The sequence below is a fragment of the Bradysia coprophila genome, unplaced genomic scaffold (assembly GCF_014529535.1).
Source record: "Bradysia coprophila strain Holo2 unplaced genomic scaffold, BU_Bcop_v1 contig_232, whole genome shotgun sequence".
Lineage (NCBI taxonomy): Eukaryota > Metazoa > Arthropoda > Insecta > Diptera > Sciaridae > Bradysia > Bradysia coprophila.
In genome coordinates this window covers 4,877,329-4,901,808 of record NW_023503493.1, presented here as the reverse complement: position 1 = coordinate 4,901,808, position 24,480 = coordinate 4,877,329, and the positions used below count along the sequence as shown (strand labels likewise).

The 24,480-nt window shown below is 38.8% G+C and overlaps 5 protein-coding genes across 8 annotated transcripts; 2 read left to right on the top strand and 3 right to left on the bottom strand.

The window, feature by feature from the left end:
• Nucleotides 1–5: 5 nt before the first annotated feature.
• LOC119076160 (peroxiredoxin-5, mitochondrial) lies at nt 6–1,247 on the bottom strand. The gene is made up of 3 exons (XM_037182844.1): nt 1,043–1,247; nt 674–808; nt 6–597 (listed from the first exon to the last, which is right to left on the bottom strand). Exons 1-3 carry the CDS (start codon nt 1,148–1,150, stop codon nt 274–276), a joined length of 567 nt encoding a protein of 188 aa, XP_037038739.1. The 5' UTR covers nt 1,151–1,247; the 3' UTR covers nt 6–273.
• Nucleotides 1,248–6,596: 5,349 nt separating this feature from the next.
• On the bottom strand, nt 6,597–8,910 carry LOC119076155 (uncharacterized protein CG16817). Of its 2 annotated transcripts, none has more exons than XM_037182840.1 (5): nt 8,755–8,910; nt 7,298–7,420; nt 7,110–7,224; nt 6,947–7,043; nt 6,597–6,871 (listed from the first exon to the last, which is right to left on the bottom strand). In XM_037182840.1, exons 1-5 carry the CDS (start codon nt 8,769–8,771, stop codon nt 6,708–6,710), a joined length of 516 nt encoding a protein of 171 aa, XP_037038735.1. In that variant the 5' UTR covers nt 8,772–8,910; the 3' UTR covers nt 6,597–6,707. The 2 variants fall into 2 exon arrangements, with proteins under 2 accessions (XP_037038735.1, XP_037038734.1); XM_037182839.1 differs by lacking the exon at nt 8,755–8,910 and adding an exon at nt 8,566–8,621.
• A 2,746-nt stretch (nt 8,911–11,656) lies between these two features.
• Nucleotides 11,657–16,421, top strand: LOC119076026 (mutS protein homolog 5-like). The gene is made up of 4 exons (XM_037182643.1): nt 11,657–11,788; nt 13,829–15,120; nt 15,192–16,167; nt 16,233–16,421. Exons 2-4 carry the CDS (start codon nt 13,839–13,841, stop codon nt 16,417–16,419), a joined length of 2,445 nt encoding a protein of 814 aa, XP_037038538.1. The 5' UTR covers nt 11,657–11,788; nt 13,829–13,838; the 3' UTR covers nt 16,420–16,421.
• Nucleotides 11,879–24,227, bottom strand: LOC119076045 (protein spartin). Of its 3 annotated transcripts, none has more exons than XM_037182673.1 (4): nt 20,758–20,885; nt 12,510–13,773; nt 12,156–12,453; nt 11,879–12,085 (listed from the first exon to the last, which is right to left on the bottom strand). In XM_037182673.1, the coding sequence occupies exons 1-4, from the start codon at nt 20,868–20,870 to the stop codon at nt 12,009–12,011; spliced, it is 1,752 nt and encodes a 583-aa protein (XP_037038568.1). In that variant the 5' UTR covers nt 20,871–20,885; the 3' UTR covers nt 11,879–12,008. The 3 variants fall into 3 exon arrangements, 2 of the variants coding, with proteins under 2 accessions (XP_037038568.1, XP_037038569.1); XM_037182674.1 differs by lacking the exon at nt 20,758–20,885 and adding an exon at nt 24,091–24,227 and having other exon boundaries at nt 11,887–12,085; XR_005087533.1 differs by lacking the exons at nt 11,879–12,085; nt 12,156–12,453; nt 12,510–13,773 and adding exons at nt 16,598–16,826; nt 16,888–17,067; nt 17,133–17,387 and having other exon boundaries at nt 20,758–20,772.
• On the top strand, nt 20,989–22,256 carry LOC119076135. Its single transcript, XM_037182809.1, has 2 exons — nt 20,989–21,116; nt 21,179–22,256. The coding sequence occupies exons 1-2, from the start codon at nt 21,075–21,077 to the stop codon at nt 21,890–21,892; spliced, it is 756 nt and encodes a 251-aa protein (XP_037038704.1). The 5' UTR covers nt 20,989–21,074; the 3' UTR covers nt 21,893–22,256.
• Nucleotides 24,228–24,480: the final 253 nt, after the last annotated feature.

Here is a 24,480-nt window from a genome sequence, read left to right as displayed (position 1 = left end):
TTTTTATTTTTCTTTCGTTGCTGTTTACCAAAATCTATAATCTATGATGCCACGAAACGTATAAGAATATTTCAGAGGGTTTTTTTTTAAATCTAAATGATAGTGCGCGACAGTTGGGTGTCTTTTATTCAATTCGATTTTTGTTTTGTTTAGTTATTTCGACCATTAAATCGAGAACGAATTTTCGTGGGTTTGTATAATGCACATCAAGGAATTTTGTAAATTCAATCGCCGAATCGCCATGCAACTCGGTTCTGCCTCTGCATCACCCATCTAAACGTTGAGTTTATTAGCCAAAGAACACGACAGACCAGTGCCATCGGGCTCCACATTCAATTGCTTGACAACGCCGTTTTCAACGACCATTGAGTATCGCTTCGATCGAATGCCACCAAGTGGATTCAATTCGACGGTCATGTCAATCAATTTACTGAAACCGGCTGCCGGATCGGCCAACATTCGAACCTTGCCAGCGGCTTTGTGCTCTTTGCCCCATGCAGACATGACAAACGGATCGTTGACGGAAATGCAAATTACGTCAGCTACCCCTTTTGCTCGCAATGCTTCCGATTGTTCCACATAGCCGGGTAGATGAGTCTATGGTGCGATAATAGGGAACGGAGTATTAGCAACAGCGTAATTATATTCGCGTTTATGAACACTCGCGACTAACCTTTGAACATCCGGGTGTAAATGCTCCGGGTACGGCGAAAACTACGACCTTCTTTCCGGCGCATAGTTCGGCAATGTTGACTTTATTGCCCGGTGAATCTTCGAACAAATCGAAACTGGGGATATTATCGCCTTCCTGTCAATTAAAAACGATTTGATTGTGAAATGTTAATGTGGCACCACACGCAAATCAAAGAAATTGTCTTTCGTGCATAGTTGTACAATGTCACAATCGCTAGTCAAGCGAAATTGATAAAAACTTTTAATTTCGTTACATAATCTCGACTAACATAAATCATCATCACAACAGATCAATAAGTCACAGCACACGAAAAAAACGAACAGAAAAAAAAATCGACGAAAATTTTACCTGAATTTGAACCATTTTTGATGTCGAGAATGTTCTTCTTACAATGTTTGCGGTGTGACTGAACACAAGGCCTTTACAAAATGCTTGTCGAATCAAAGGTTGATGCATTACTTATTTAAAAGCGGCAAGTTTTCCGATTAAAAATTTAACAAACTTGAAGAGACACGGCCGTGTGTTGTATAATACGAGCACAAAATGTACAAAAAAAAACCACACAAACAAACAATACAAAACCGGTAACTTAGAGTATGTAAATACAAGTGTAGTACCCGGCTTTGCTCGGGATTATTTTAATGATAAAATGAAAATATTTAAATTTCAAAAACACTTTCAAACGTCAAACATTTTCACGCTTTACAAAAATGTTTCCCGTTCAAAGAACGCATCCACGACGTAAACAGGCAAAAAAAAATCTCACGCGATAAATACCGCATGAAAGCGAAAAATTTCGTGCGCTCGTCCTAACTTATTTTCCTCAATAGTCGGTATGGAAAGTTTCAAGTCTTACAAGCAAACAAATATTAATAGCAATGGCGTTTTGTTGTCACTCTGAAAGGAGACATTTAAGGTGAGAAAATAAACATTTTCTCCCCTAAAATGGCTGAATACCAAAACACGCTGGATGATTTTATGATCTGCAAAGTGGGCCAAAATGCAGATTTTCGCAAAAAGCAAGCATGTAAAAAGTTGTGTTCACCTCGGGGAGAAAATAGGAAATTCCACATTGAGCAAATTTCAATTTTCAATTATAGTTTTTAATGAAATAGCGTGTGAGAAGTTTCCATACAGATCCGAAGGTGAGGTCTGGAATCGAATACGCTAAAAAAGACTTTTAGTCCGTGGTACGAATAGTATTTTTCTCGGTCCAATATGAAATAGTATTTTACATGACTAGGGATAAAAAGATGAAAAGTAGAGTTTTCGTGTGAATTTTGTTGATCCGAAGCGAAGCCGAGGTCAATAAACACACGAAACCGAGACTTTTCATCTTTTTATCCCGAGTTATGTAATGGATTTTACATGCTAAGGGTGTCGAAAGAAGTGCTTGAAACATGAAAAGTACGGTTTTCGACGCATGTAGCATGTAAAATACTATTCGTACCACGGACTAAAAGTCTTTTTTAGCGTGTGAGAAGTTTCCAGACAGAGCCGAAGGCGAATGTACTATTTTGAGTGATATCTTAACCCACTTGGAGAAACTTGTGCTGATTAAAAAAATTTACGAAATCTGCAAAGGTTTTTCCAAGTGGGATAAGTTATCATCCCACAAACCAATTTTTCCTTTAAAAGTAACAAATTTTTGCCTGCTTTAAGTATGGTTTCCACTCAACAAAAAGAGCCCAGTGAGAGAGCCGTGAGAGAGCAAGGTGTCAAATAAACAAAGCAAAAGTTGACGCCGTAAGTGCGGTCGAAATTCAAAATCTTTCTGACGCAAGTCTTTCTAACGCAGCATTATTTTCAACAATGAAGCGTTGAAATGTATTTATCGGTTCACTTTTTCATCGACTCATTCACTTAAAATTCAAATTTTAGGCAGACTTACGCCGTTAATTTTGTCTCTCACACGGAGTACTTCTTTGGTAAGTGGAAAACAAGCATTAGTGGTTTTACTTTTTTAAATGAAGGCTACAAATTGGCGAAGGGTCCATTGCTCCGAAGAGGCATCAATGCTTTGCTCAAAAGTATATACATTTTGGAGTTTTTAAATACTGGATTTTAGTTTATGAAAATTTCGTTAAACTGCTCACTTTTCTCAGATTTGGTCAAACAACTACAACCAAATCTAATTTTTATTTAAAACTAACTTATTCGTGGTCGTTATTGCTGTCGTAGATTTTTGAGAAAGAATTCTGTTGAAAAATATCATCAAAAATGAATTTGCGCTAAGCACCGGTGATGACTCTCAAACTTTATATTATAGATTCTCTTCTGTCAATAATTTCGTCTCACTTGTGTGACGCGGTTTTAAACCGGCATCGGACATGTATTTGTGATGATATTATCAAAAGTTTTGTACAAATACATTGGTCGGATCGGTTTTGAGTATAGGAAAGAGAGAATCGTGGCGGGATTGTTTAAATATTCACGATAGACAATGTCACGCAAATCATCCATTTAATGCACACGGCTATAAGATTCTTTTATTGATTTAAGGAATCGACATTCCTTGTTCTTTTTCTCGACAATTAAAGTAGTAATTTTGAATGCAGGTCCTCCTCTACGACCTCATCATACATATTGTTCTTTTTGTATATACGTATACATGTTGTACCATTGAAGTGAAGTATTTAGATGTTGAGTGTAGAAGTGAAGATAAAGATTCTGGGTTAATGGCCTAGCTGTGCACACAGTTTTTATTGAAATTTCACATCATCTAAAGACGTCATTACAACAGTGCTTTCTTAAATCGATAACTACGACTTAACCTGTTACAGAAGGCTGTCATCTGTTATCGACAACGACCTCGACAACGACAGTATTAATAAACGACAAGCTATCAGATCAGATAGTAAAACGGTTATTGTACTTGCCGTCTGTGACAGGTTAAAGGACTAACTTACTTGTTAGGGAGAACGGAGTAGGGACCAAAGAATCTTTTTCTGGGTTCCTGTGGAGAAGAGAATCAGATACTATACCGTCACAATTAACGTAGTCCTCTGCTCTGAATTCCTTCTCTTTATTTCAATAAAGCTTGGATTGAATGAAACTTATTGGTGGTGGATCTAAGAAACCAAACTTGTGAATGAAGTCCATATAGCGCCTCCACTTTGACATAGAAATATGTTGTGTTGTGACTCTGCAACATTGTAATGGCAACTTACCTCATTATTAAATTTCATACCTCAACTGCTTGTGTTGTGCCTCGATCTTCTAGGTTTTACAGTGAGAAAAATGGAATAAATGAAGCATTTTCGTTTCCAGTTGTTAAAGCAAATCAATGGCGTTCACCTTAGTGTTTGTAAGACGTTTTCACGAATGTTCACAATTTCTAGAAATCTTGAAATCGACGAAGATCCGAGAAAATTCGTGATATTCATACACGTTCGTGAAAACGGTTTCATGGTTACATTGCTTCACATTTCAATGAACTTTCTCGTTGCTTTTTAACAACTTGTAAATCGGCTCGGACTGTTGGATAGAGGACTAACTGCAGGATATTTCGGATAAGACCTTTATCCGGACTTCCAATAAAACACGACTTTGCCTTTCGGCTGTTTATTGAAAAGTGACTAACAAGTTGTTAGTAACAACAGTTTTCATGTCTTGGGCATAAATTACGGAATTTTTCTCGTAATCTAGGCCCTCAGCATGAAAAGGCTTATACGCATCTGCTGTGGACGGTATATTTTAGGCACTTTCGCTTGTCGCCCTCACTTCGTTCAGGCAGCAACCCACGAAATTGCCTAAAATATACCGTCCACACAGTGCCGCCTTTAGCTTTTGGGCGCCATCGGGCAATTGGAAAAATAGGAGCCAATTTTGTAAAGCTACATTTGATTAAGGACCTCGGGCGCCACTTTCTTCCGCTCCACTTCGGGCGCCACGGGCATTTGCCCATTTGACCCATATGGAAAAGGCGGCACGGCGTCCACAACAGATACGTAAATAACTATTGCTCTTAACTCTGGCCACTTAGACCTTGTGATCCATTTAGACTGATCAGATATACATCTGGTCACAGAATTCTTGAATGATAAAGTTCTTCTTGTTTTTCAGTAACTCATTTCCGAAATTAAAATTCCTTTCAGTCGCTTATATGGTTGGTCTCGGTCTTGGTCAAAGCATTGTTCCGAGAAATCGACAGTAGACGGTGTAAAAAATCGTTCGGAAATCACTCAGCTCTCTAAAAATTGTGATGCACCGGGTACGTGTATTCAGTATGTGGAATTAAAGGCAGAGGTTCCAATGATTTTCATTGACTCAGCCAGGTTAGCTTAAGCTGATCAAAATGTTTGGTGGACTCATGATCCGAGTAAATTGGGAATAAATCGACGAGGAATGAATTGCAGATTCATTATTATAAACGTTCTTCTCTCGGCAGGCTGTATAAACTTTGGGAACGTAGATTATGATAGGCGACTGATGCTTCAGCACGCCACGTCAAATTCGTTTTTGGTGAATTTTCTTCTTTCATATGGAAGAGGTGTGCGACGTACATATCTGAACACTGAAGGCGATGCAAATGTTCAGCGGATCATAATAGAAAATACAGAACCCAAGTTTCGGGTGACTTTGAGTGCAGGAAGATGCGGGAAAAGGCAATAAAAACGCATATGAATCAAATCGGTACAATTAGTGAGTGTGTCACCGCACATTCTTCAAAATAATTAAAAATTCTCAAATAAGTCGACATTTTTCGTCCGAACATTTCTGACAACAAACTTGATGTAAGCCTACACGCCAAATTTTCCAGTAGTTCAACAAACTAATCCGCGCCGAGTTAATACTGCAAAATACGAATACGACACAAAATTTTTGACTTGGACTTTGCCAAACAAAAACAAATTGACAATATAATAGCATTACAGTTGATCGCTAACAAAAATCGAATACACACAACATTGTCCTACAAGTTCACCACACCTTGCGCTTTGCGTATTTGTGGGGAACATGCAAAAGTTCATCACAGTAGGCTGCTGAACCCACTAAAATCTAATTTTAAATCGCTAGAATAATTCCATAAATCTAAATGTGATACTAAGAAACCACGTGTTTCAATAAGTCCTGGGAGCGATCCTGAAGACATGGACCTAATCTTTTTGGGCTGAACGGCGTACTTTCGTTCACTTTTCCAAGTCCTCTCAAGAAATATCACTAAATAACTAAAGAAATCCAACATTACATCTACATTACACATTGCACATTACATTACATTACATTGTAATGTAATGTAATGTAGCGTTACAAAGTGCATCTTTGATTGTATTAACTCGGCGAGGATTAGTTTGTTGAAAATTGGAAAATTTGGCGTGTAGGCTTACATCAAGTTTGTTGTCAGAAATGTTCGGACTAAAAATGTCAACTTATTTGAGAATTTTTTAATTCTTTTAAAGAATGTGCGGTGACACACGGCCTAATTGTACTGAATAGAATCTTATGCGTTTTTATTGCCTTTTCCCGCATCTTCGCAATTTTGTTTGGTGTGGTGAATATGTTCTCATGAATGTTGAACGAGTATTTCACCACCGCAACAATGTTCTGTTAAAATTGCAAAATTGCACGAATTCTTCAGTGTTTTGTATGTAATTTGTTGGAGGTCTAATAATTTGTGTGACCTCATCAAACCGATGCATTTCCAGTGGCATAGGCAATGAAAAATTCGGTCCAAAATTTCTCGTCCGGGTGCACCCTTTCAAGCCGTTTCAATTCTACAAAAAAAAGTCTGAATATTCGAGCGACAGAATTTTGTTTTTATTTGGTTAATTTTCCAGTAAATGTTTTTTTTTCGTTTACTTTAAAAAATAATTGTTCATCGAAAGTCAAAAAAAAAACTTTTTTTTTCTTTTACTTCCCATTCCATCAACCATACAGTTTTCACATTTGAAAAAAAAAGTTTCGAATTACAAAACGAAAGGGAAAAAAATCAATTTTTTTTTTGGTTCATCATTTTCCCCCCTCAAAGAAATTCTCGTTTCTCTCTCTTTCTCTCTTCGGCATTCCTATCTCATTCCAGGTTCGGCAAATTTTCGTCGTCCGAATCATCCTCCTCCTCTTCCGGATTGAAATCGTCGAACGAGTGTTTCTTATCGGAGAACTTGTTCAAATTACCGAAATCTTCCATAAATTTAAGATTATCTCCACCGGGGAGACCTCCTTCCTCATCGTCAGCTGTAAGAGAAGCAAAATTTGTTTTTTTTTTTTAGATAAATCCGTCCAGTAACAATATTCCCAATCAAATTTTACCGTTGTCTTCATCCACCCATTTGTTAAAGTCTACTTTCAGAAAGTGTGGCTTCTTTTTATCGGTCGTCAGACTGTTCCAGTATGGCCCACTCTCAGCCTATATTTGTACAAGGAAAAATGTTCCAGAAATCTTTTTCCATTTGTCTAACTCAAAGTCTCTCACCTTTGTGATGGTGAACTCGATGCATCTGGCTGTATTTTTGTTTATTACTTTGTCCGGATTGATTTTGTTTAGGAAATTTAACGTCACTTCGTATGTCTTAGTTGCATCGCTAGTGCTAAGTAAAAAAAAAATCGACAAAATTAGTAATGGTCACCACAGTCCCGGAATCTCGTGGAGGATACACATACCTGACACCTTTAAAGTACATTGAACTTTCTGTGAATTTGAACTCGATGTCTTTGCATTCTACGGTTACGGTTAAATAGATGATGTCGGTTCGTTGGGCCCACATTATTGGGGGTGGTACGATACTGAAATCGGAAAATGGATTTTTTTTGTTTTTATTTTAATGAAAAAATTGAAGATCCGTCTGTCGGGATCCTGGAAACTTGTCATCAATTTTCTTTTGGCGAAATTTCTAAAATGTTAGTTTGTCTGGAGCGATGCGCCTGGGAATTAGAACTTCTTTAATGGACAACGTGGGAAGTTTATTTCATCCCATCAACGTTTCGATGGAAAGAGAAAACGCCAACCCGCCGATCCAAATCAAACTTTTCGAAGATTTTCGACCATTCGAACTACAAAATCTAGTCCGGACAACTTTGATTTTACGTTGGATCAGATTATAGACTGAAACGTTTACTAAAATCTTATCAACCGACTACGATCACAAAGGATACCTAAATCCTGATAAACCGATTTGAAATCCGACAAACTGAATTTCGATTGGAAATTGATCAATCGACTCAATTAGCATGGAACGAGTCGAATGTGATTCGGTTTCCCATTTTGTATCGATCTATTATTGACATGTGTTCATTAGTGATTGAACATCATCGAAAGTTCAATACCATGGTGCTGAAGTTAATGAAAAGTAAATTGAGTCGATGTTCGAACATCAATCAAACTTTTTGTTTGGCTTTCGAACACGCGAAGTCAATTAAATTTTTGGTCTATCGATAGAACTCGTTGCTTGGTACAAACATTGGCTCTATACATCCACGGGGGTGTTACTTAAGACATTTCATTGTAACGACGCTTGGTGGTTTGGAAACATTTATAAAAATTAAATAAATTGCAATCTCCTCCAGCCACTCAAACTGACCGATTTCTGTCATAGATAATTTTTGTTGACATGTTTGTCATGTAAATTGTTCGAATCGGCAGGAATGTTCTAGACAATGGAAATTTCGTTAAAAATTAGTGACAGAAACAAAGAGAAAACGAAAGCGGCTGACCATTACAGAACAGCATAAATGGAACCGTAAAATGTAAATGGATTTAATGACCACAAGCGCCATGCACACATCCACCATTCATACATTGTTACAAGAAGCACCACGCGTTGATTTAATTACGGCCGGTCGAAGAATTTTTTTATTTTCATTAATTTTACGTTAAATGGAAACGAATTACATGAACGGTCAGTGAATTGAACCGAAATTGATGAATTTATCGGAAATTAGCATATCCGTTCAACGCTATTTTCGATTGCATTTTACGGTTTTCTATCGCAAAAAAAAACGCCTAGCAAATGGACGATTGGTTTATTCCAGAAAAAAAAACCGCACCACACTCAATTTCCGCAAATTGTTCACAGAAAATCCACATTTCAATTGATTAACGTAAATCGGTCGACACTTACATCGCGTTTGGTGACATGTTTCCAGTAATAATTTCAGAATTATTCGATGAATTGCAGGTTTACGGAATCTTTTTCACGAAATTTCTTTTTCGCCGAGATGGATTTGTAATGTGAAAGAAATGTCAGACAGTGATGCTTGTGTGCGATTAATGCCAATTCAGTAGCACCAACATGACAAACCTGAGAAAGAATGAAACGAAACAATTGGACAACTATGATTTATGGCGGTGAAATTTAAAAAAATTTCTTATGCATGAAACGCAGTCAAATTTTTTCAATTTGTTTAGCACACCGTGAGCGGATATTGGGTAAAATATGTTATGAGAATAAAAATTCTCGGAGTGGTTAGAGTGATGTGATAAGTCGTTGTTGTCAACAACGACTTATCACATCGATATTATCCTCAATTTTCTATTGCTCAAAACAAACGAGGCATTGAAAACGTGTTTTGGTCCTTTTTTTCATGACGAAATTTTCGAAACTGTCAAATGAAGTTAGAACTTTTTCTATTCAAAATCCCGACTGCTGCATCTGTCAATGAAAACTAGGACCAAAACACGTTTTCAATGCCTCGTTTGTTTTGAGCATATCGCTCATAACTTGTTGTTGTAGGTTACATTAGTCATTGCTTCACTATCTGAGCATTATATAACTTACCTGTATCGTAATGAATCTATCTCGTACACTGCCATATGTACCAAGGCTGTATACTTTGGGGAGGTCACGCAGATCGCCATTTTATTAGATACGCGGGAACACACCTTTTCCATACAAACAAATTCACTAAAATTGAATTGAATTTGTATGGCGTGGTCAGGGCGAAATGTGATTTTTCTTAAGAAAATAGTAAAAAAGTGATAAAATTAGTCGAAAATAGTTGGTGTTCTCACTATAAATTGATTTTTAAAAAGTGACTGAATTGTGAAAAAATAGCAAACTCTAAATTGTAAATTTCAAGGACACTCTTTCGCTTTCTACTAAGAAAAAGGAAAGTATACTTTAGCGTTTGTTGGAAACGTGCGGTAGGTTTAAAAATCTTGGAAAAGGAAAATCCTACAAACCATTTTCTTCAAGTTGATTTCACACACAATCTGTACTGAGTGCGTTTATCGATTTCGGTGTCACCCGCCCTCGTGGGTGTCGTAACCTGTTCTTTCAGAACCTTGGTATGAATGGGAGATTTGAAAATAATGGCTGCTAGGAATTTAGCGTCATTCACAATAATTGACAAAATGACACATTTTGTATAAGGAAAATATCACTTTGTGGGTTATTGTGAATGACACGGCGCGAAATTCCTCAACACCACCAATGGAATAAATGCTGGAAATGGCACTGCTTGTGTGAAATTTAGCGATCGAGTCGTTGCTGAGGTTGATAAACACACAAGAATTGCCATTTTGAAATAAATTTTGTGAGTAAAGTTTATTTCCTTCTCCTTTTTTCGAACATGCTTTCTCGATGGATTAGGTTTTTAAATTGTGATTCGTACATCAGATTTCCACTTTTTGTTTACTTATCCATAGTGACATTTCTCTTAGGCGAAGCTTGGGTCGGCAAATATTCTGAAAATTTGCAAGTAGTCCCTACGGCTCTAATCTAGCTGTATTCTGAGACCAGTAGTAAATAGCTCATTTGAAAAGTATTTCAATTCCTTATGCAGTACTAGAAAGCATTGGAAGAAGAAATTCGAATTATTTTAAGTTTTTTTCATGTGTCGGGGCCGAAAATGAGGAAGTTTTGAGATATTTCTCTAGTTTTCGACCCCTTACATGAAACATTTTTGAGTATCACTTCGTTCGGGCTACAATTCGCGAAATTGCCTAAAAACAATCGTCCAAAACAGATACACAAATAACTAATGTATTGGCAAGGTCCAAAATGGTAATTTATGCAACTTGTTCCGAAATGGGGTCGTTTTCGTCACTAGAGGTGATTTTATCAAACAAGCGAAGCGAGGTATCCTAATACATCGGAAAATCGGTAAATTTTCAGAAACAATCTTTGCGCGCAAGAAAATTTTTTGACGCCTTTTTGTAATACTTTTCAATACAAAACATTTTCAATATTTTTTCTCGAAATAGTTGGAAATAGTGAGAAAAGTAAAAAAATCAAGAAAAAGTAAGTCACTTTCGTTTCTTTTAAAAACAGTCGGAATTCGTGAGAAAAGTAAGTCACTTGCCGCCCTGTAATTGTTTCTTGTGTGGCGTCAGTGACTGAGCTCCAAATTTTACAAGAAAATCATGAAAACCATTTGTTTCTATTTTCAAACACGAACAAAGCAAGTTTCTTTCGGAACCTTGGAACAAAGGGCCTGCTAATACCCAAGGTTCTGAAAAGAAAAAAAAACAGGTTAAGACACCTCTGAGTTGATCGCGAAGGCGTTGACACACAAATTGAGTTCAGCGGCTACGAAGTTTATATGAAAAAGTCAACGTAACAAAAACAAAATTCCGAATTATCCTAAAAAACATTTTCTTCAAGTTGATTTCACACATAATCTGTACTGAGTGCGTTTATATATTTCGGTGTCACCCGCTCTTGTGGGTGTCTTAACCAAGGTTTTGAAAGAACAGGTTAAGACATTTTCGAGTTGATCACGAAGGCGGTGTGATCAAAATTTTCCTGTAGGTTTGGCAAATTTTATATGATGATTTCAACTTACCAAAAAAAAGTTGACTTTTCAAACAATATACATGTCTGAATTGTCAAGATTTGTGTTTCACCCGCCTTCGTAAGTATCTTAACCTGTTCTTTCAGAACCTTGGTCTTAACCTGTTCTTTCAGAATCTTGGTCTTAACCTGTTCTTTCAGAACCTTGGTCTTAACCTGTTCTTTCAGAACCTTGATCATACCATCTATACACTGTACACTGTTGATTGTTGTTATAAAAGCTTTCAAGGCTAACAGACCCAAATGGTCGTGTAAACAAAATTTGAGACCGCCAGGGACTTGTGCAGTGATTCAGGGGCAAAGTGCAATTTTTCTAAGAAGACTCGGCGACGTTAAGTGAAAAAATTCTTCCGGTCAAGTGGTAAGCCAATATTCAGTATCTGACTGGAACAGATTTTTTTTTGATCATTTGACGACTGCTGTTTTCAGCACTTAAACAAAACAGCACGACTTGAACAACAACACAAAAATATATTTTCTCTTATTCATAACCACGAGTATTCTTTGACCCATTAAAAATATTCGGTTTGTTAACGAGACCCGCCTCTTGCTTGGAATATAAAAAAAATCGGAAAAACAATTCACTGCTTCGATGCAGCCGCCTTAGCAAATTCACTCAGATCTGGAAACAGCGAACCGGCTGGAACGTATTTCACATCTGCAAATTTCAACAAAAGACAAAATTTCAATCCCATTTTCTGTTCACAAACTCCTCTCCCATCGCTCACCCAATAATGGAGCTCGGAATTCGGACACAATGGCCTTGCCCGTATGCTTGGCCGCCTTCTTTGCCAATCCTTTCGGCGTCATATAATTAACATTGTGGCTGACATGAATCATATTACCGACCGTATCGAATGCACCCGATGCAACTTCTCCTGCAGACGGGCCATATTTGTGTTCGATTATTTTCACGGAATTGTTGCTCAGACTAGTTCCTAGTATTCCGGCTGACTTTTCCAGGCCCGAGTACACGGTGGAGAATCCTTCGACTGCACCTGATGTCACGTTCAAAACTCCGGTCATCTGTAAATGAGAAAGCTATAAAGGCTGTAAAGGCAATGAACAGTGACTGATCTAACCGTTTCGTTGGCCTCTTCCTGGCTGTACCCTGCAGATGTCAGTAATTTTGAACCCTGTCGTTGAATGTGTGGCGCCAAAAACTTTCCCAAAGCCATTGTGGCCGAACCGACCTTTCCCGCAACATATCCAGTAATACTTGCAGCAGCAGTGGTTGCTGACTTCGCTATCTCCACTCCGTTGACAACGCGCTCAGATACAGGAGCCGCATTGTTTGGAGCAGAAGTAATTTTCGATATAACGAATGGTGTACTGTACGTGACGAACTGGCCAATTTTTTCGGATCCTTTCACCAAACCATTGGAAATGCAGTACGCTCCTTTCACCAGATTTCGCGATACTGTGTCGGCTGTGGCTCGACGAGTCCGTCTCAATTGTTCGGCATCGTCAGACAATCCCTGTTTTACAATTCCGTGCAGAAGAGATTCAAGAATTTCCGTGACAATTTCATTGCTGCCACAGGGAATGACAATGCCAATTGCACAACCAGGTTGATCGGCTTGCAGATCGGGAAAAACGAATGCTCCGAAATCTGTACGGTAGCATGGTGATGTTCCTGGGTACAGCGGATACACCCACGATATATCGTTCTCGACGATCTCTTCGGTGCTAATATCTTGCAATTCTGACGGGTCGGCGACGTGCGGCTTTTCAACTATTTGCAGGAAGTAAGTTCTTTCCAATTTCTTTTCGAGATTCTCGGCCACTTCGACGATTCGCAGTACTGAATCTTCGGACGATGTTGTTACACTGCCTGTGTCGGAAATGTAAAAGAGTTTGACTCCTTCGCACGAAAACAGCAATTCCATCGCATCGATTGATTTCTTGTCGTCGACACGCATACTTCGTAGCTCCTCTGACAATTCGAAATAGGTTCGTGGACGCATCGGGCTGCCATTGGATGTGGATGCAGAACTGGCTCCATCTGATGCATCTACACACATATCTACCAGTTCGTATTTCTGACCCAAAGTCGTGAGTCGCTGCAACACCTCACCTCGGGTTCGTTTCATTTTGTGTATCATTTTGCATGCATCACTCCACGTCTCATCCAACTGATCTAAATCGTCGGGTACGGCCACTTGAACGCTCAATCCTTCATCGATCAACGAGATTCCCAGTTTGTAATTGATCATTGCCGCTTCAGGCTGTTCCTGTTCTTCGTTCCGTATGGCCGTTTCGATGGTCTTGTAGGCGAGATTATGCTTCGATTTGATGACTTCGAATGACCTCGACCATTCCTCTTCGATTTGCATTTCCATTTTGCTGAAAAAAAAAGTTGAAAAAAATTGATGTTAATCGCGATGCATGTCTGTTACAGTTTAATCGTCATGGACACATCAACGAATAATTCGATCAACGACGATGACGAGTACATTCTCTCATTAGCTTGGAAACAGTCCGTCTTGTCGGCCGCATATTTCAACAAGAGAACGATGGACGTACATCTAGTCAAAGAAGTGGATGATTTCAAGCCGGGCCTATCGTACACAGCCAATTTACTGCGACAACTGACACCGTCCATAATTCTAGCCAGTGGTAGCGTAACATTCCACCGAGAATTGTTGCGTCTGCTAAATTATCCACCGAACACCGATCTGGCCCAGTTCAAATATTCGATCAATCATACACCAAACTCGAAGTTGGTTCTGTTTTCGAACTGCGACGCGAAACACCTTGCAAAGTGTCGTCAGAGAATTTTGTCCCTTGACATTCCCGGCATGAACAAGAACATGACGGACATTGAACGAAGCAATTTTATGGAAACCATCGTATCGTCACATCAGGAGCAATTGGTAATGGGATTCGGTAACCTGCTGATCTACCTGGACGAAATGTGGAAGCACATTTTCCTGATCACTTCCGACGTACCGACAATTGCTAGCGTTAGCATTCGTGCTCTGAACGACCAGGTGCTCATCGACGAAGACACACTGAGCGGACTGCACGTATTCTTTCTGCAACAACATCCGTCCGGATTTAAAATTGGTTCCGACGGCGGTTCGAAAGAGGGATTTTCACTGTATTCGGTGATGAATCGCTGTTACTCGAAAATTGGAGGAAAATATTTGCGAACGTTGATGCAACAGCCGACCAACTCTCTGGACGAATTGAATTCACGGCTGGACACCATCGACTGGTGTCTGGATAAGAACAACTTCGACGCCCTGAACCTAATCAAATCGATTTTGCGTAAGACTGGAAACATCAACGAAGACTTTGGGAAGCTGCTGAAGAATCCCACGAAACGACGGTACTGGCTGTCCTTTGCGCGGAATATTCTGAATTTGTGCAGCATTTGCCAGTTGTGTTTGGAGCTGGAGAAACAAGAGCGGGAAAACGTTTTATTGAGCGAATTGGCCGTGCAGGGACGTGAACATTCGGTGCTGTTGTGTGTCAGTTCGTCTGTGTGTAAAATGATCAATTTCGAGCAGGACAGCAACAACGACGATTACATAATACGGACGGGGTTCCATCGGGGATTGGATGAAATGCGGAAAATGAAGGACCAAGTCAGACGAACCATTTACGAAAAGTTTATGGTTTTGGTGAGGCGGAACCATATTGCCAAGTGTACGGTGACTCATTTTGCGGAAATTGGATATGTGTTGGGTAGGCAGTCTTTGTGTGGTGTAGACTGTTCATGGATTCGGCCTAACTTTCTACTTATTTTTTTCCTTAAGGTGTCAAGTTCGACAGTCCGGCAAAGCAGAAAACGTTCACCGATAACTTGACCACGAACCAACTGGAATTTTTGCTCCAATCTCAAGGCATATTCTGCTACAAATTCGCTCAATGCAACGAACTAAACGAATCGTTCAGAGAATTAAATGTTCGAGCCCGATGTCAGGAGGAACAAATTCTAAAAGAATTTCTCTCTTGGTACACCCCTAACGTTCCGACCATCCAATACAACACCGACTTATACGCCAAATTGGACTGCATGATGGTCTTCGCCGAAATTGCTACCAAATATGAACTAGTCCGTCCCGAATTGACGCACGAGAAAGCACTGGAGATCCGTCAAGGGCGCCATTTTCTGTTCAATTCAAAGACCACAGTCACACCGAACGATACAATTGTGAACGGTGACCAATTCGTCACGCTACTGATGGCCCCGAATGCAGCTGGAAAGAGTTTCTATCTGCGACAGATTGGCTTGATTGTCTACATGGCCCATATCGGTTGTTTCGTGCCGGCTACTGCCGCAAAAATCGGTCTGGTCGGTGAGATTTTCACGCGACTCTATTCGGAAGAATCGACGCACAACAGCCAGTCGTCATTTCAATTGGAATTGATCCAAATGAGCAGGATACTGTCATCGTCATCGGACCGGTCGCTGATTTTGATCGATGAATTCGGCAAAGGAACGAATTTGATTGATGGCAAAGCGATATTACTGTCATGCATCGAACATCTGTTGACACGCGATGCCGCCGTACCCATAACATTCATTACGTCACATTTTTCCGAAGTGTGCGACTACTATCGATACAATAGGTGGGTCCAAACGAAGACGTTTAAAATGTTTCGACACGAAAATGGCAGCATCTATTCGTCACATGAATTAATTGATGGTGAGGGTGCGCACAGCTATGCACATCAATGTGAAGAGGTGAAAGTGTTCCTGGATTGGATACTTAAGCAACCGAATAGCAGGTAATGGCGTCGACTGAGTAAAATCCATCGTTTCAGGTTAATTCGTTCTTCTTCTAAATTTCCAGTGGCCATGGAAACAGCGACTTTGGCGTAGATTCTCTGACAGAGGAGGTGAACGATGTTTACTTGAGGAAAGTTGAGTTTTGTACGGAAAGCTTTTCCAAATTTATGTTGAATGGGGGAGTGTGTGACGAGAACACTTTCGGGCATTTAGAATCACTTTCTCATACCAATAAAGCGAATTTTAGTTGAAATTTGACTTCTTCAATGTCCAGTCTTGCCAGACTCTTATCTCAATTTACTATCAAAGGCAAAGGCACGACGGTCAGAAATCTCAAGGTGGAAAGAAATATCTTTCGCCGACAAGTCAAACCTATTTGAAACGAGAGACACAAGCGCTATTAAACCATCAAACAACGTAAACGAATGTCTTTGAAAAATACTTTTTAATAAAATGGTCGTCCTACACATGCGGAATTAATGCAACAAATTCAATGTCGATCCTGTTTTCGACACACGTCCGTCAACCTGCTAAACAGCTCTTTTGCCTGTCTAAACATCGACTCCCTGGATTGGTTGATCAACGCGCATAGTACCAAGATTACAATTGGCAAACTGGGGCCAATTGCATGCGTTGTGGGTTGTGCTCCAATGTAAGCCTCAACGAAAAATCAATCAATGATCAAACGAACCACTAACACATTCAACTGAACCTCATACCTCCCGGGCACCGTCTCACCACAAATATGCCATGCAGACATTGCAAATACTGTCCGCAATCGGTTGGATGAGCCGCATACAAACCATTTCGCAGGGGTTCCGGAATCACACACTCATCACCGGCTTGTTGAGCACCGACAATGCCAACAATTACGACGACGAGTAGCGAAAATAGTACAACTGTTTGAGAACGAATACAGATGTGAAACGTTGGGTTAGCACGCGAATAAGTTGGACAAACATACCCTTAGACATTGCCGTTCCGTTTAGTGTTGTTTGCGTTGTGAAATTGAAAATTTAACTGAACTGAGGACTGGACGACTGTTTTCATTTATATACGACTAATTGGGGCAGAGCTTTAATCTTATCGAATTTGATTAGATTTGCAAACCGATATGTCTTCAAGCAGGAAATTGGAATTCACTGATGTCAATCCGTTCGACAAATCCAAAGAAATTTGATAAACACTGACCTTGCCGTGCCTTTAGTCCAGTTATCAACTGTAATGAAATGCAATCTAAAGAACGATGGATGGATTCGATAGAATTCGAAAATTGTGGGTGTGAAGTGTACAGCGCTTACATCGTACGCAAGTACAAAAGCACGCACGGTGGGGCTGAACGAACTTTAAATAAAAGTGTAAGTTAACATCTCGGGTTTTTTCATAAGTGAGTTAGTGGATGGAGAACCAGCATCAGCGCCAGGCAGGGCTTGTGAAACACTGAGGACTTAAGACTGACATTGGAATTGATAGAGGGACAAATTCTAAGACTAAAAATTGATGCTCTCGACATTTTCTTCATAGAGCAATAGCAGCTGAAAGTCAAAATTTCGCCATATTGAAAGACTGATATCTCCCTTACGAAGTAACTGAGAAAGCCTCTAAATGGTAATCTCAGTATAGTTTCGCAAAGTCTTTCGAATAGCAAAACAAATATTTTTGAAGCGAAGTTCTCTGTTACATTTTCAGAAATTGTAGGCTACCCTCGGCAAACTTTGGCCGCTTCTATACCTTTCTGGTAGGATTATTTTATATCAATGTGTTGGTAATGAGATAGCCTAAAGGATCTTAGTTTTACAACGATACCAAATATGTCATGCTTGATCCTGTACAAGAAATATTGATGAAAGATTTTTGCATCGAGGTCGTTCTACTCGCAAATCTAGATAAAATTATCTTCGAGCTGTTAAGCTTTACTGGATTCATCTGATTTTAAACGCAAAATCATGAAAATCGGTCTAAATTTACCTCCACTACATATGCTGGGAACGACTACTGTTGTTCTTATCTCTTATGGTCAAATTGCTAGATTTGAGCTCGCTCCAAGCGTGCCTGATCAATGACCAATTTCCTGATCGGTAAAAATTTTCAAAAACTTTTTTTTGCGATGATTGGTCGTCAAGACCTTTTGTTGATTACCTGAATAACAACTGTCAATATATAGGACGGAATGGCTGATTAAATACTGGCTTTCCATCAAAATGATCCAGGTTCGATACCCGTGTCAGACAATTCCACTGGAACTCAATTTCCACTCAAACTTTACTCAATTTGGGTAGTTGAAGTGTGCGGTTGCTGCAACGATGTCAAACACTGAATGCTTCGCGCAAATTATGTGTCTGAGGTGTCCACGATACCAAGAAATTTTTATAGAAAAATTGCAGGTAACCGGGAAAGCGAATGATTGCTGAACAAAAAATTGGGAAAAGTAGCGGGAATGATTTCGGTTACCGGAAAATTTCGACTCGGTTATCGGGAAGAAAACATTAGTTGCACACGCGGAATGACTCAAAAAACATTGTCCAAATGAGACTGTTCGGGTCAAAAGTCATTCTGTTCCATCCGTCAAAGTGACGTTTTAAACGTCAAACAAAACTTAATTAGCGAGGTGATCTAAAAGTTGTTGATTTTTTCTTTAATTCTACTTCAGTTCAGTCAGAGGTAATGAAATTTCATCATGAATTTGCTTCAGCTGTTTTTCAAATACAATCAAAACTGTTTATACGTAAGAGAATTAACAATAATTTACACGTTGAAGTTAATTGCGGCTTGTCAACTTTCGGCACCCTGGACTTTACTTAAATCGTCGAGGAATGCCTCCAAATAAATTTCTAAAAATCCAAAACGGAATTCTAGATTTTTAGAAATTTATTTGGAGGCATTCCTCGACGATTTAAGTAAAGTCCAGGGTGTCGAAAGTTGACAAGCCGCAATTAACTTCAACGTAATCGACTTTGTGACCAATTTTCATATTTACTTTAGTTTGACGTTTTAAATGTCACTTTGACAGATAGAATAGACCGACTTTTAATCCTATCCCAACAGTATCAAATATACGACGAATTTCTATGCCAGCCTACATTTAGGCGCGATATCAATTAAGTACAAAAGTTTCCTTAGATAGTATTTGCATACCTCCAGACGTGGTTCATACCGAACTTGTTATTGGTCGTGAAATGGTGTTAGTCCGAAAACATTTACGAAAAGCCTTGAGAACGCCTCTAACTCTAACATGGCACTTTTCAACCATATCTCCGGACTAATTCGATCGATTATGCTCATCATCTTCTGACGGACTAAAGCCCATAATTTCGAATAAACTTTCCGAAAGAAAATTGCCTGCCCAATGCGAAAGTTTGACCCCTGCGAAAACGATCCATTACATCAACTCTTATCTTTTGAAGTTATATTCGAAATTGCATCCAAGCATTACGGAACATCATAAAAATGAAAAACTTCTACTTCTAGGTACATTGAAATTGTGTATTACATTGTATGCTGCGAAAGTAATTCATTGCATGGGGTAACAACTTTATGATCCTCACGAACTCACTTTTATGTTTTTGAGCAACAAGCTTCGGAGAAGTTTTTTTTTGGAAGAGTAAAGTTTGTATATTCGAGCCGAGAGCGACACAACTTCACTTGTCAAATCCAGTAGCTCAAAAACACAAAAGTGAGTTTTCGAGTGTCAAAAAATTGTTCCGAAGAAATGAAGTACGTACCAGCGTCCAAATAATCTGGTTTACAACCTTCCCCGCCTCATGCGAAAGTTGGGAAAACTTATGCGAAACAAAATAACCGAAAAATAGTCCACATGTAATGAACCATTTTCGCAGGGGGCAAATTGCTGAGTAATAGTCAACTTTCGCATAGGGCGGGTAGAAAATAAAGTTCACTCGAGCATTTGTGTATCTCGCTCCTTGAACATATATTTTGTTTCTGCAGTGTGCAGCTCAGTTTCAATCAATCATTCAATTGAATTAAGATTAAGATTAGGTGAGAACGCGCGATTTCTCATCAAAATATTTTGATTTTATTCCGATGAAGATAACGTTCCACATCATCGTTCCAACTCATCAATTAGATTTTAAAATCCGTTTAGGCAGCTGTCAGTTACTTTACTATTCGTTTTCTCTTTCCAAATTGCACATTTGCGAACGCAAATTTATTTTGATCAGAATTCTACAGTCGATTCAATTGAAGTTTGTCCGAAATGTGATAAAACAATCATTGGTTCAAATACCATGCTGTCACACTGTGACACGCAGATAAAACGGAAGACTCATCAATTTCAATCACAGCTAAGCAAAACGATTTATCAGCAAACCAAAACACGACGACGAAATATAGTAAACAAACATCGTGCGTTTGAGGTTTCTTATCGTGATGGAAACACCATTGTTGAGTACGTTGGGTTCTTCCGCAGAAAACACTCTGCAAATTACACTTCTTACGGGTCATATCTACGGAACCACTTTATCGATTGCCTGTCAGGGAAGAAGTCGATTACGAGTTATCGTGATGACAGACCAACAGGAAAATTTCTCCCTTTTTGGGGCAAATTGTTCGTATACTTTCACAGCACTCACCACGAAGTGTATGACCGTGTTAACTGTCTTGACCAAAGTATTGCGTACCGAATCTGAAGAGGTTCGAATGTGAAAACAAACGGAAGTAAATCAATTTTGTGCTGACAAGACATGCTGTAAAAATGTTGCTGATTCTTGCTGTTGTTAGATTTGCTGATCCGAGCAAACGGCAAAGGTCAAACAATCTCTCACAATTTCTATCATATTTGTGCCAACATTTCCACAACATCTAATGAAAAACAAGTTAAACGCAGTTGTACTCATTAAGAGCGCTCACATTCAGTTGACTCGTCGATATATTGAGTCGTATTTCGACGATGATTTTGAAACTCAGTCTGCTCATCACTTTCGTCTTTGTGGTAAGGATTTTTGAAATTTTCTCGTCTTCTCCTTCTTGTTTATCCCACTTCTTCATATCCAGACTAACTGCGCGGCAAGGGTGGAAAAGGACGAATCTTTTAACATAGAAAATGTGTGGAGAAAAACTGCTTGCAAGTCCACACCGCATTGGTTGAACGGAGTGCAGAAGTATTACAATGACATCATCATAACTTTCGGTTCATTTCCCAGCGAGGTGTCGGGCGAAGCTGAATTGGTGGTAGAGACATTTCAAGCTCTCCTGACCAAACTCGTTGATTCCAGCAATTCAAGGTCAGAAATTCTGTCAACAGGAGCGACTACAGTCTTAGAAGCTTTTAGCCGGATTAAAATAGCCGAACAGAGTGCACAAGGTATCATTAACGAGTTCTATCGAGTGTTACCCATTCTAATGAAAGCGTACAGAGGGATCGCGACATATTACACGCCAGTAATCGGCACTGAACTGGTGAGTGCAGTGAACAATGCCCTTAACAATCTCGAATGTGCCTGTGAGCTGTACGTGGAGAAATTCAATGCGGGTGATGGAAACGGTAGGAAAATAGCAGTTGACGACGAGCCGGTTAGAAAAAGTGTACAAAATCTCGAAGATACCATAACGCTAAACGGCGATGTTAAGCTCAGCAAACATGAATTGGCCGATCGGAAAGTTCAGAATGCGTTGCTAATACTCAGTCTGATATTGGATCATATGATCATCTGTAAACACGGCCTCAGAAGCGCTAGTGAGACCATACTGTTGGAACAAAAAGCATAAAGAGTCAACCAACCGCAGGGCTTAGTTTTCTGAATTTAAATTATGCAAAATTCCGAAAATTTCTGAAATTCCTAGAAAAAAATCAGAATTTTAAATTCCCAACACTGCCCTGCCCAACACTGCTTTGTTCTGATTTTAATTTTATCATTCATCGTCATTTAGTGTTATGGCTAGGTTTTCCCCTTAATCACCTTGGAGCGAAATTGTATCTCTTGATTTGAATAAAGAAAATCAAATTTCCACTATGCGGGAAAAGGAGAACGAATAAATATAATTGAAGGTGTAAACAAAACAGGTGTAGTGACGAGTCTAAAGACAATAAACAACAAATTCGAGTGTTAGTACAGTCTGTGTTGGCAAACAATTTTTTTTTTTAAATTGTAAAGATTCTATTTGTAGTTCTGATAACAGAAATCAATCTGCATCTGGTTCGTACAACGTGCAATGCACATTAGATACTTATATCAAGTGAACTTGAACATCGATGATTGAACACAAGAAAAATAAACTGTCAGAAATCAGCTGACTAGTGATGAGTCAATGAATGAAAAATGTAAAAAGCTCGATTCTTGCGAAATTGTCTGACCGCAGTGAATGTATACATGTATAATGAGTCTATTCACATTTTTCATTTCTCTTTCTCAGGGATTCGTCGAGTGCCCTATATTTGTGAATCATATTATACGCTTCAAGTGCTTCATAAGTTTCAATTAGTTTAGTTCATTAAAACTTGAATATAAAAAGTAGAGATATAACGTGTTCTAAGACGGTATGACCCAATGAATGTATATACTGATATCGAACAAGAAATGCGAGTAGATAGGGGCCGTGCCCAGTTTTTTTATACGTTGCGATTTAGCAACGGACCAAAGGCAACACTAGAGCTCACCCACAGCGCAAGGCTATTACTCCTTTCTCTCGTTTATTGAAGAACCAAAAATGCAAACTACTTTCTTGAATTTATTGGAAAGCCGTAACGAGACATTGAAACAAAATTTCTTACTTTTATCGTTGAGACGTTGGAATGTCTAAAAATCCGATTTATCTCGCCTAATGTCAAAAATCTCGCGAGGTGTTGATATCGCATTTCTTGTTCGATATCCACCTTCTATCAGTATATAATTTCCTTGGTATGACCCCTTATACATACTGGGTTATATCATTGGCGGATGTTATTGGTAAATTTACCGAAGTTCACTGAAATTTATCGAAAGTTTACCGAATTTTTGTTTTGATAAATTCACTAAATTTTCCGAGGGGGTAATCGCTCCAAAATGATCTAAAGAGTGATTTGCCCCTCGAAATTTTCGGTAAATTTTAGGTAGATTTCAGTAAATTCGGTATATGAATTTACCAGTAAAAGGCTCTGCTCATTGGTTTCATGAAAACCGTTGATGGACACTATACATATACAAACCACTGTGAATGCAATTACCGTCTCTTTTTTAAATACCGGTAAACGGTATTACCGAAATTTTCGAGAAAATTTACCGGTAAATTACCGATAATCTATATTTGGTACACCGCTGTACGTTTAATTTTTAACGTTGTCAATTTACAACCAACCGGTTTTCTACCGGTTTTTGATAACCGGTTGCATTCACTACTGTCTGTACTAAACACAAAGTTGTCTTTCTAGTTTAGATATACAGTGTCGACGGTTTTGTTATTGAATTACACTATTCTTACAACTAGTCTTGTTTGTGTCAGAAACAGATGGAAGTAGGTCATCCTTGCTTTAAGACGGAGAAATGCTTATCTGTGCACTTCGTAATAAAGAGCTACTAGTTTAACAACTTCGCTCAATCAACCGAATAGACAATGTACATACTCGTCAATCGTTATCTTATTCGTGTTATCAGAATATCTTCGCAATAGTTTCTCATTGAGTCGAGAAGAACACCATCTGTATTCCTTGGTGTACGTGTACAAACAAAAATCCAGCAAAACGTTGAAAACATATGCGATTGCAGCAGAACTTATTTACGCATGGAAGTAAAATAGCGAGGAGTGACGTAAATGAAACTTGGCCTTAGTCACGTCCTGTTAAACCGATTGTTTGAGAATTGTTTACATTATGCACTTTCTAAAGTCAGGTATACGTATAGAGTAGGGGCAAATATATTGCACCAAAGAAAAACAAATGCAATTCCGATGCACTCGAACAAAAAACCGAAATAGAAAAATTTCCCACTTACCGAATATTTTAGTGCAGGGATGAATTGTCTTCGTTCGGGAACATCAATTTAACATAATCAAAGTAAATTTATCAAAATGAATCAATAATAACTTCCGACACAAAAATACATGAAAACTGAAGAAGTGACAACCCACAAGTCCAGACCGTTGACAGATGATTTTTTTTAAGTCAGTGACATCTAACGTCAATTTGATAGAAACAGTGATAAAATAATAGCGGGAAACTACGAAAAACGAGACTGTCAATGAAAATGTTTTGTTGATGATGTGATTTGGATGGGTCTGCTGCCTGATGTCGGGTAGTTTTTTTTTTATAATTTTACCGTCAGTGACCAGGACACCGATGACAATTTCTCACTTCTATTTTTTAAATTAGAAAATGTATTTTA

Excerpts from the sequence above, each read along its gene's own strand:
- LOC119076160 (XM_037182844.1), bottom strand. The coding sequence starts at position 1,150 with ATGCATCAACCTTTGATTCGACAAGCATTTTGTAAAGGCCTTGTGTTC. Across the intron at positions 809-1,042 it reads CAAAAATGGTTCAAATTCAG|GAAGGCGATAATATCCCCAG; the intron begins GTAAAATTTTCG and ends TTTAATTGACAG. Across the intron at positions 598-673 it reads TTACACCCGGATGTTCAAAG|ACTCATCTACCCGGCTATGT; the intron begins GTTAGTCGCGAG and ends ATCGCACCATAG.
- LOC119076155 (XM_037182839.1), bottom strand. The coding sequence starts at position 8,606 with ATGCAATCGAAAATAGCGTTGAACGGATATGCTAATTTCCG. Across the intron at positions 7,421-8,565 it reads AACGGATATGCTAATTTCCG|TATCGTACCACCCCCAATAA; the intron begins ATAAATTCATCA and ends TTCCGATTTCAG. Across the intron at positions 7,225-7,297 it reads ATGTACTTTAAAGGTGTCAG|CACTAGCGATGCAACTAAGA; the intron begins GTATGTGTATCC and ends TTTTTTACTTAG.
- LOC119076026 (XM_037182643.1), top strand. The coding sequence starts at position 13,839 with ATGGACACATCAACGAATAATTCGATCAACGACGATGACGAGTACATT. Across the intron at positions 15,121-15,191 it reads GGAAATTGGATATGTGTTGG|GTGTCAAGTTCGACAGTCCG; the intron begins GTAGGCAGTCTT and ends TTTTTCCTTAAG. Across the intron at positions 16,168-16,232 it reads CTTAAGCAACCGAATAGCAG|TGGCCATGGAAACAGCGACT; the intron begins GTAATGGCGTCG and ends CTAAATTTCCAG.
- LOC119076045 (XM_037182673.1), bottom strand. The coding sequence starts at position 20,870 with ATGTCTTGTCAGCACAAAATTGATTTACTTCCGTTTGTTTTCACATTC. Across the intron at positions 12,454-12,509 it reads AGGAAGAGGCCAACGAAACG|ATGACCGGAGTTTTGAACGT; the intron begins GTTAGATCAGTC and ends TCTCATTTACAG. Across the intron at positions 12,086-12,155 it reads ATTCCGAGCTCCATTATTGG|ATGTGAAATACGTTCCAGCC; the intron begins GTGAGCGATGGG and ends TGAAATTTGCAG.
- LOC119076135 (XM_037182809.1), top strand. The coding sequence starts at position 21,075 with ATGATTTTGAAACTCAGTCTGCTCATCACTTTCGTCTTTGTG. Across the intron at positions 21,117-21,178 it reads TCATCACTTTCGTCTTTGTG|ACTAACTGCGCGGCAAGGGT; the intron begins GTAAGGATTTTT and ends CTTCATATCCAG.